Source organism: Myotis davidii, unplaced genomic scaffold (assembly GCF_000327345.1).
Source record: "Myotis davidii unplaced genomic scaffold, ASM32734v1 scaffold8, whole genome shotgun sequence".
NCBI classification, from domain to species: Eukaryota; Metazoa; Chordata; class Mammalia; order Chiroptera; family Vespertilionidae; genus Myotis; species Myotis davidii.
The window spans coordinates 1,435,688-1,446,109 of record NW_006299520.1 but is presented as its reverse complement, the minus strand read 5'-3'; the positions used below and the strand labels follow the sequence as shown (position 1 = coordinate 1,446,109).

Genomic DNA, 10,422 nt, shown 5'->3' with positions numbered 1-10,422 from the left:
TAGAGCGTCCTTACCCCTCCAGAATACTTAACTATCAAACTGGAGTTTTGGACTCGTGTGTTATATGTGGTATTCTAGAATTTGTGGAATGTAGTCCAGAAACTCATTAAAATAACTTAGAATCCCAATATTAGAGCTTTCTCCCCCTCACATTGCATGATTCTTATTATGGCAATTAAAATGTTGTATTATAATAATTTATTGAGTATCTGCTTTATTTATCAGACTTTGAGGCTCTTGAAGGAGGATTCTACGTACTTTTCACCTTTGCATTCTTCACTCCCCAAGTTCCTGATTCAGTGAATGTGTGTAGAATGGCTAACTGAGAAAAGTGGCTAGATTATGTTTTCTGTGTGGTTCTCAGAATAAACTGTAATTATCTGATTTATTTACAAAGATTCATTGTTGATGACATATCTGAATGGTTATTACTTTAAAAAAAAATAGGTTGCAAATCCACGTCTAGATAATCATCGTCAAGAAAAAACCATTTAACCTCATAATTTTTCTTTTTGTACTTTGCTATTTCTACCTTGGTAAGTTGGTCAATATTTTTTATAGTCTTGTCAACTAGTACTGGCCTCTGGCCCTTTTCTGAAGGATTATGCATGGGAGAATTCATAATTCATAAGACTGACATTTTAATTGATTTCCTAGAAAAAAATCTCATCTTGAGAGTTCCTTACTCTTCCCTGTCTTTGTAGCCTTTTGTAGTGGCTTCCAGACGTTGGGATTTCAGGGATTAGTGTCATCTACAACACTGGGGCACTGACATTTATCTGGCATCTCTGAAGATGTCTCTGGTTGCCACAGCTAAGGATGTCCTACTGGTATCTAGTGGGAGATGCCAGGGATACTGCTTAGTGCTCAAAGATGCACAGGACAGCCTCTAGTCAATAATTATCCAGTGATCATGCCAACAGTGCTATGCATAAGAACCTTTACTTATGCATAACAATGTGCACACACTTAACCCTGCTGTACTGTATGTTAAAATGGTTAAGATGGTAAATTTTATGATATGTGTATTTTAGCACAATTTTTAAAAAGAGAACATGGGTCATGATAGTCTAGGGAAAAGTTCTACTTACAAGTCAACTTTATACTATTTTGATATAAATAAAAATGTAACACCTTTGCTTCAGTTAGAGCTCATCTTATTGTTAAGATTGGAGTATGGGGTGAGATATATCACAGAGCTCATATCTCAGATACCATAGGAGAGCCAGTCTAGCTATTATGTTAGGGATTTGTGAAGAATGGACATAAACAAATGCTGGCTATCTTAAAAAGAGAAAAAAATGTATTAGAAGTAATGCAGTCCATTGCAAAATCTGGAAGAGATACCTTATTGAAATAATTTAACCTCTCTTCATCTGTTTTGTCATCTATAAAATGAGGGACTTGAATTCAATGACTTTTAACTTCCTTTTCATTCTGCCATTATAGACTTACTATCTTAGGCTGTCAAAGGGTCTTTGAATTCCTATTTATATATATACACTTCATATTTTGCCTAAATTATAGACTTGCCCCCTCATTGGATCTATCCCTAGAATAGTTTTCTAATGGCTTTGGGGTAGTGTGTGTGTTTGTGTGTGTGTGTGTGTGTGTAATTTATATTAATAAGAATGTAAATTCCAATTCTTTATCCCTCTATTTATAGAGAACACCACACATGGATGTGGGAAATGTAGAAGAGGAAGAAAGGCTGAAATGGCAAAATCTTTGCCAGCTATGTGTCCTGCTAAAGAGTTTAGCCCTGCATAGAGAGAGATTCTTCCAGAGAAACACATTAGTGAGTCTCTGGGTATGGAAAAGGGTGCTGGAGCTGAGTGGACCTTAGAAAAACGAGTTTGTGGAGGAAGTCAGAATGAATGGAGTCTAGAGACTGGAGGATTGGGAGAGATGTGGTAGGACTTTGGAGCCTGCAGAGGTAAGTGGCCAGTGAGAGATTTCCGATGCTGGGGTAGAGAAGGGGTTTGAAGGATGGGGATAATATCTGGTTTTATTTTCATTAAATTAATTGTACTTGTGCAATATAAAGTATCACTGCTGATGCAAATCTTCAACAATGCCAGTAGTCTCACAAAGCCTGTGGGACTCATGTAGAGAAAGTTAAAGAGAAGAGGGTGAAACTGATATCTGGGTTGGTATGAGGCAGAGGAAAGGGAACGCAGAGCAGCTGTGGCAGGAGAGAGGCCATGAAATCAGGAGGTCAGGGGTAGGAACATGGAGCCAGAAGTGACTGTGGGAATGTAAAACCTTGGAAATTCACATACATTTTGTGGGAAGAATTAGCTTTCCCCGAATACTCGGAGTGAGAGCTTGGGCCCAAGGATAAGGGGCTCTGAGTGCACCTTTGGGCTACACTAATGAACAATAAAGGGCTGGAGCTCTCTCCTTATCTACCTGGTGCAGCTGAAGGCCCAAAATAATGTGGTGGGATATTTTTTAAGTCTTATTCTTTGATTTCATTGTGTAGCATGTCTTCTCTTGACATAGAAACAGTGCTCCCAAATAGAAATCATTTTACTATGAAATGAAAATTGTATTTATTTGTTCCTTTAACATTCATTGACATCTTTAAGTATAAGTTGCTTAGATAAGAGACAATTGTGCTATAAAAGAGCTTATCTCCAGAGGGAGAGAGACATGCAAGAGTCAACCACAATATAAGGAAAGATGAAATAAGTGCTAAATGGAGTGCAGGAACAGTGGTCCCTGATTCTGGTTAAGGAACAATGATATAGAATCCAATGAATGAATGTGTGTTCTCCCTGAAGTTTCTAATTCTTTCTTCAGTCACTTCTATGTCCTGTTAAGAGAGAAAATAAAAATACTTTTGACATGGTATAAAATACATAAAACCATCCTAAGTTTATAAAAACTCAAGAAATGTCATAATTGTGTATACTTTATCATTCACCCAACCCAGTTTTCTGTGCCTGGGACAAAGGTTTTGAAGAACAACCCCCCCCGCCCCCCGCAAGGCTAAAAAGGCAATTTTGTGTAGGATATAGGCCTGGGGGTCAGGTATCTCTGCCATTTTGCCAGCTGTATAATTTGGGACAAATCACTATTTAGCCTCCGTTAATGCTAGATTACCAATCTGTAAAATGAGGATTATAACAACTCATTGAATTGTTGGATTAAATGAGTTAGTGCACACAAGTGCTTGGTACACTGTAAATACTAGGTGCATTTTAGCTATTATTTTCACTATTCTGAGGAAAGCATTGGATAATTTCACATTTATGAGTTTAATTACATTCTTTTGAATTTATATTTTCTGTTTGTATCCCTTTTTGGAAGGCAGCTATGCTCACCACTATACCACCAACGCAACCTTGTATCCCTTTTGGATTAATGAATTCCCCAAATTTAAAACCTATATAATTAAATATTACTTTCATTTGTCCAGAAGTTACGTCTTTTCTTTTTTTTTTAAATTTATCTTTATTATTGAAAGTATTACAGATGTCCCCCTTTTCCCCATTGACCCCCTCTACCCTGCATCTGTCTCCCGCCAAGTTACCTCTTCTCGACTTTGCCTGGGGGCAGGCACCTCATTGCCTCTAATACGTAAGGATTGAATGCACTAGTCTGTTTTCTTCTAATCAGTCTGCCTCAGAATATTTTTTAAGTCCCTTTCTCATTTTCTTCGGGTTCTAAAGCAGTTATACATGCCATAGAGTATTCCATGAGTTCCACAGTTTTATGTAAGGGGAGGTACTTTACTCTGTTTTGTTGACGATAACCTTACCAACAACTGTCAGTGTTTTGTGAACTTTTTAGAGAGCAGCAGCTCTTTGAGTCACAACGTTAAGGTACAGTTACATGGTATTTTTCAAAATATGTTCTCTGAAATGCTATTCTGTGAGAGCACAATGGGTGTTCCATAAAAGAAGATTATAATTTAGGAAGCATTGAATTAAGCAAGAGTTTGTTAGGGACTCTTTTAATATCCTAGGCACCTTAAATGCAGTAGGTAGTGTTTTTAAATTTGTTTCTCCATAGCACTTTTTTTTTGAAATTGTCTTGTAGACTAGCATTCTAGGGAAAAAAAATTGGTAGTAAGTTCTAGTTTCAACGGACAGCTTACTCCATTATCTTATTGGAATAATTTTCCCCTAAGGACATTCCTATGTGGAAGCACATTCATGGCTCTTCTGATCATTCAGAGATACTTAGGTGAGCTCTTTGCCCTGTATTCTTATCATCTTGATATTTTTCTAGGAAGGTTTGATTATATCTGTGGACTTAAAAATAAAAATATCATTCTGTATTCTTTCCAAATTGCTTTTGGAAACATACTAAGTACCCCTGTCCAGGTAAATCATTTGGTTGCTGAAGCACATTCATGGCTCTTCTGATCATTCAGAGATACTTAGGTAAGCTCTTTGCCCTGTATTCTTATCATCTTGATATTTTTCTGGGAAGGTTTGATTATATCTGTGGACTTAAAAATAAAAATATCATTCTGTATTCTTTCCAAATTGCTTTTGGAAACATACTAAGTAGCTCTGGCCAGGTAAATCATTTGGTTGCTGGTCATCAAATGCTGGACTCAACGTCAGGGCACATACAAGAAACAACCAATGAATGAATGCATAAAGAAGTGGAAGAATAAATTGTTGTTTCCCTCTCTCAAAACAATATTACTGAAAACTAAAATATCAATATCCTCATAGTATAAATTAGTCTGGTTAACTTTTGAATATCTAAGGTCTCAAATTTCTTTCCTCAGTGGGCTTTTAGTGTAAGTTCCAGTGTGTTTTACCAAGTAAATACCCATTTCCCAGTCTTTCTCACTCAAGCCTACTCTAAGGAGACAATGTGAAATCATCCTTTTTGAAATCATAGATATTACCATATAATTTCTGAATTCCTTCAATATCATCCTGTGAAAGTTTGAAATGCTTGGCATCTCTTGCTTCATAGGTTGGATACATCACGGCGTCAGGATCAGACGAATGACCCAGGCCCAAAGAATGGCCAAGTTCATGAGTGACAGCAAACAGGAAGTTAATTCCTACAACCAAAGAGCAACAAACAGTAATTATGAAAATAACTAGATATATAATATAATATGTAATAATAAATAAAGCAATTATAAAAATACCTACCTCCATAGTTTACTTATTTGTTTCAAGGCTTTCATAAAGAGGGGGAGGGTTTAGAAGGAGAATAGAACAGTAGTGTTTTAATCTCATCGCTACTTCTGTTTTTTTTTAAAGTAATGTTTTTCTGTCTATTTGCTTCTTATATCATTACTCAAATAGCAGTATTCTACAGAGCAGTGGTTCTCAACCTTCCTAATGCTGCGACCCTTTAATACAGTTCCTCATGTTGTGGTGACCCCCAACCATAAAATTATTTTCATTTACTAATCATAATGTAAATATCTGATATGCAGGATGGTCTTAGGCGACCACTGTGAAAGGGTCGTTCGACCCCCATGTTGAGAACTGCTGCTATAGAGGAAAGCAAGGGCTTTAGAAGCACTAAGATTTGGGTTTGAAACCCAGCTCTGCTACTTATTAGCAGGGTGACTCTGGACACATTAATTGATATTACAGAGTCTCACTTCCTCATTTTTTGTCCAGAGATAATAATTCCTGCCTTGTAGATTTATCGAAATAATTAGAGTTTCCCAGTATCTAATAGCAGGAGAAAGAAAGCTGGCTTTGCAAAAGCGAGACTGGAAGTCAGGATCTCTAGGAAATGCTGGGTTTTGCTTTTTATTTATTACATTGCGTTATAAATAGGCTTTTCTCTCTCTCAGACTCATAGAAAGACTTTTAAAATAAGGGGGAGTGTATGAGCCTGAGGGTTTGAGTGGCCAGAGTTCCACCTGTGGTGCATTAGATCGAAGAAAGCTGCCTTTAGCTTACCTTGAGTGGAAAGAAAGGAGAATGAAAAAGATATATAAGATGTGAGGTGAAGACAGTCATAATTTTACATAGGTTAGATTTTCACAGCAAAGCATCACTGACGTGGTGAATTCCCCTGCCAGACACAAGTAGTGATTTCCCTTTCAGAGCCATTAGTAGCCTTTTTAAAAAATTGTCTCCAGTTAGAATTGTTTATGCCCGAGCTGCTCTCCACTAGTTTTCTGATATGTCGATGATGGTCTATTTTGTAAGATGATGAATATGATGGGCTGGGGTATGGTGTGGGTTCTTTCTAAACAATAGCAAATACTCAGAATTGTATATAATTCTTAAATATCATAGTCACTGGTCCTCTTTTTCCTTCAATTGAAAAACTTAATTTTGGAGGGAACATAAGGAAAGAGCTATAATTTATTGAATTGTTAACATTACCCAAGCACTGTATAACTATGACCTCATGTAATTCAAATAACAATTCTGTGAGATGGGACTTATTTATAGTCCCATTTCATAGATGAGGACACAGGCTCAGAGAATGAATAACTTACCAAAAGACACAAGAGAGTCATTGGTAGAGGTACAGCTAAGTGAACCCAATGTTGCTTGACTCATAGCCTGAGCTTCTATCTTCAGTATATGTAACATTAATAAAATGTAACGGGCACAATAAATAAAATTACACATTTAAATCTCATAGTACAGTGGTTGGCATTTATCAAGGGCTCAAGAATTATTACTAATCAAAGCAAATATTAAATTAAAGTTAGTATAAGAAGTTCTGGATTTTAAAAAGGATGTAGCAGAAGAGAGATGAAATGCTGTACCTATACTGGTACCATCAGTCCAGCGTTCATCCTCATCAAAGTGGGCATCTCCTCCTAGGCCTGGTCCAGGTGCGAAGGCATGAGCCAGTGTGTTTCCTGGTCCATCAAATGGGTAGTAGTCCCCGTGAGCTGAAAGAAAATAGAGTGATTGCCCTTAGTGACTGAATATATCTCCACTCGTTTTATTTATTTATTTATTTATTTATTTATTTATTTATTTATAATCCTCACTCAAGGATATTTTCCCACTGATTTTTTAGAGAGAGTGGAAGGGAGGGAGGAAAGAGGGAGGTAGGGGAGGGAGAGAGAGAGAGAGAGAGAGAGAGAGAGAACGAGAAACATCAATGTGAGAGAAACACATTCGGTTGTTCCCTTCTCCCCAAAATATTTCTCTTTCATTCTGTTCTAATATTGAAATTCCTGGTTGCTGTGATTTTAGCTGAAATTGAACATCAACCACAATATTGATAACACTGAAGAGAATGTGCAGAAAGCACTGATCGTGGCATTCCATGTTTTTTAAGAATAGATAAACTGGATATTGCCTGATACCAATTTGAAAATAAATACATCTGCATCACATTCAAATCCATTTAAGACACCTTGAGCATGGTTCTCCAGGAAATGGTCTACACAAAGATTAAGCTGGGTTTTTAAGAAAAGTTACACTAAACGGTATACAAGTTACTTGTTGAATATAGTTCTCACACTCATTTGTCATCCTGCTACTATCTGGCCAAACAAAGTGAAAAAACTTAGAAGCGACCATAAATTAGATGTGAATGTATTTAAATTCCCATTTTCAGGAAGCTTTCAATATGTTTTAGACTGTTCCATAAATGTGTGTGTGTGTGTGTGTGTGTGTGTGTGTGTGTGTGTATGTAATGAATAATGCTACAAAATGGGGTTGGTAAACTTTTTCTGTGATGTGAGTTGCATATGTAAATTTGAATGAAGAGCCAAGGTCAAGTTTTCCATTCTAATTTTCTAAGGTAAGAGATATTATAAACAAATCAGGAAAAAAACATAAGAACAATGGCTTTGGTTCTGAGGATTGTGGGGGGATAGTCAGAAAAGCAAAAATACATTTCAAAACAAGACAGATTCCTTCCTACTAAAGTGTATGAATCAATGGGCCCTTGTTCAATGATTTTCTCATTCTCTCTCTCTATATATATATATATATATTCTTATTTATTTAAAGATTTTAAATTCTGAACAGAGGAGGGCACTGGTATAAGTAATAAGTAAAATAGCACTGCGGATTTGCTACAGGAATCTTTCTTACCTCCTCTTGCAAAGCCAATCATGATATCAGCAATTCCCACTCTAATTCTCTTAAATTGCAGAGGGATCTCTTTGCTCCACATTGCAAAGGCCTTGTCCACTAACTGATTCACTTTGAAATGGGATAAGTCTCGAGTGTATGATATGACCCTGGTAGCAAACAAGAAAACAATGTTTGACTTCTTAGGAAGGGCTTTACTGTGTTCGTTCAAACGACCAAAGCAATACTAACCTGTAGGTGACTACTTTGGCAGTCCACTTTGGCCTATCTGGGAAGAGTGAGTATTCTGCAACATCTGGCACTCCACATCTGGGCTTCTGAATGATTTTTATGATGTCAGAGCTTAACATTCCAGTTATAGGCAGGTGAAAGAATTGTTGCATCTCCTTGAGTTTGGCTCGTAAACTGTTGACATCCCTTGATTTTGGGTCGTATGGATAAAATCTCTTGAGATAGTGCTGTTGGAAAGAGTAATTGATTTGTAATCCTTGTTTATTGTCTTTTATCTTAGAAGTCTGCATGTCTTTTCCTTGATACCTATGGACTCAAACAGTGGTTTGAAAACACAATAGCTACAGAGTCACCAAGGAAAATAACTGCGCATTAATGAAAAGAAAATTTGATATCAATAACGAAGCATTGTTGTTCTATTTCATGAGCAAAAGGAAAAAGTACCTCCATTTTTCTTTCATCCCATAAACTGCTCTGAAGGGAAGCCCTCTGTACACTTTATAGAACAGAGATTCATCTGTAATAGCCAATCAGGGAGAGTGACTATGTCCTCAAGGGGCACAACTGAGACCTTCCCTGGCATCAGAGACCAAGTCAACCACCCCCCTTCTAAGATCTCTGGAGATCTGGTCCCAACTATGTTAACGGGTGTTAAAGTTTTAGTCCTGAGAAAGGACATTGTAAAATTATTTAGTTAATGTACATATTCTCCAGGTGAAGAAAGCAAAGCTCATAGCAACTAAATGACTTGCTCAGGGTCACATATTGAATTAGTAGCAGAATAAAAAAACAACCACTAGTAGCAGAACTGGCACTGAGTTTCCTGACTGCCAGTCCTGTGTTCTTTCCACTGTTAAAACTCTGGTAAGACCCACGGTGAGGCTGCAGGATAGAGCAGGTCTCCTGGTGTATTCCACACACAGTTGGTCTCTGGGCTTTCTTAAGGGACCCTAGTGTCTGGATATGAGGACAGCTGCTGGACTAAGTAGGAAGAAATGAAAAAGTGAATGAAATAACAACAGTGGCAGCTGTGGCCTCACCAGAACGTCTATTAAGCACTTGCTGGTGGCAGGGACTACCCTAGGCGCTTTACAGACTTATCTCATTTAAACCTCATCACCACCCTGTGAAGTAGGCACCACGTTGTTATTCCTAATTTACGTGAAGAATCATGGCTCAGAGAAGCAAGTTCACTCCTTGCGTAACTGAAGGAGCCAGTATTTGAACTTGTGTTCTGATACAAAGCCCACTTCCTTAGAAAAATGCATTGGGCTTTCTAATGCATGAAAGTATTGTTGAAACGATTTAAACATTGGCTCACTCACTGAGAGTCTAATTTGGAGTAGGTGAAATGGTTACTTGTCTCAGAACCTCTCAGGAGTATCCACTTTATGTGAGTAACCTTAGTAATATCGTGTGCGCTCTTTCTGTTACCCATGATTGCATTTCACTCAATATTGTATTCCCTCTTCCTGTTCCCAATGACTGCATTTCATTCAATATTGTGCTCTCTCTTCCTGCTACCAATGATTGCATGTTCATCCATGACAGTTAGGATTTAACCTCATTTAAAAACAAACAACGTATTTTATCCATTCCAGAACTACAGGCTTTGCCAAGACACCCTCTGAAGGAAATTTCTCTGCATCCTTGACGTGAATTTTTCTGCCTCCTGTTAAACCTAGCCAACCCCACTCTGGTTTATTGGTAACCTACACACTAAATAAAGCCCAGGGATTCAATACACTTGCAAGTGAACACCTTCTGAATAGTCCACTGGGTGAAATATGTGTGTGTGTGTGTGATGAATAATGCTACAAAATGGGGTTGGTAAACTTTTTCTGTGATGGCTAGACAATCAGTAATTTAGGATTTGTTGGCTTGATGGTCTCTGTCACAATTACTAAACTTTGCCATGATAGCCCCAAAGCAGTCATAGGCAATAGGTAAACGAAGGATTATGGCTGAGTTGTAATAAAAATTTATTTACAAAAATAGGTTGTGGGCTGGATTTGGCTCATGGCCCATAGTTTACCATCCTCTGCCATAACAAGTGGCTCTAAATGTACTAAAAAGCTGTACTAGCATCTCTCTCTCTCTCTCTCTCTCTCTCTCTCTCTCTCTCTATATATATATATATATATTCTTATTTATTTAAAGATTTTAAATTCTGAACAGAGGA

General features: G+C 37.4%; 1 protein-coding gene across 1 annotated transcript in view; it reads right to left on the bottom strand.

Annotated features, from left to right (window-relative positions):
• Positions 1–2,530: 2,530 nt before the first annotated feature.
• MMP7 (matrix metallopeptidase 7) overlaps positions 2,531–10,422 on the bottom strand; it is an 8,851-nt gene continuing 959 nt past the window's right edge. Inside the window, exons 2-6 of the mRNA XM_006775239.2 lie at positions 8,241–8,467; positions 8,010–8,158; positions 6,722–6,850; positions 4,874–5,035; positions 2,531–2,818 (exon numbers count right to left, since the gene is read on the bottom strand). Coding sequence (XP_006775302.1) covers positions 2,802–2,818; positions 4,874–5,035; positions 6,722–6,850; positions 8,010–8,158; positions 8,241–8,467 — 684 coding nt within the window. The 3' untranslated portion in view covers positions 2,531–2,801. The remainder of the gene's footprint in view (positions 2,819–4,873; positions 5,036–6,721; positions 6,851–8,009; positions 8,159–8,240; positions 8,468–10,422) is intronic.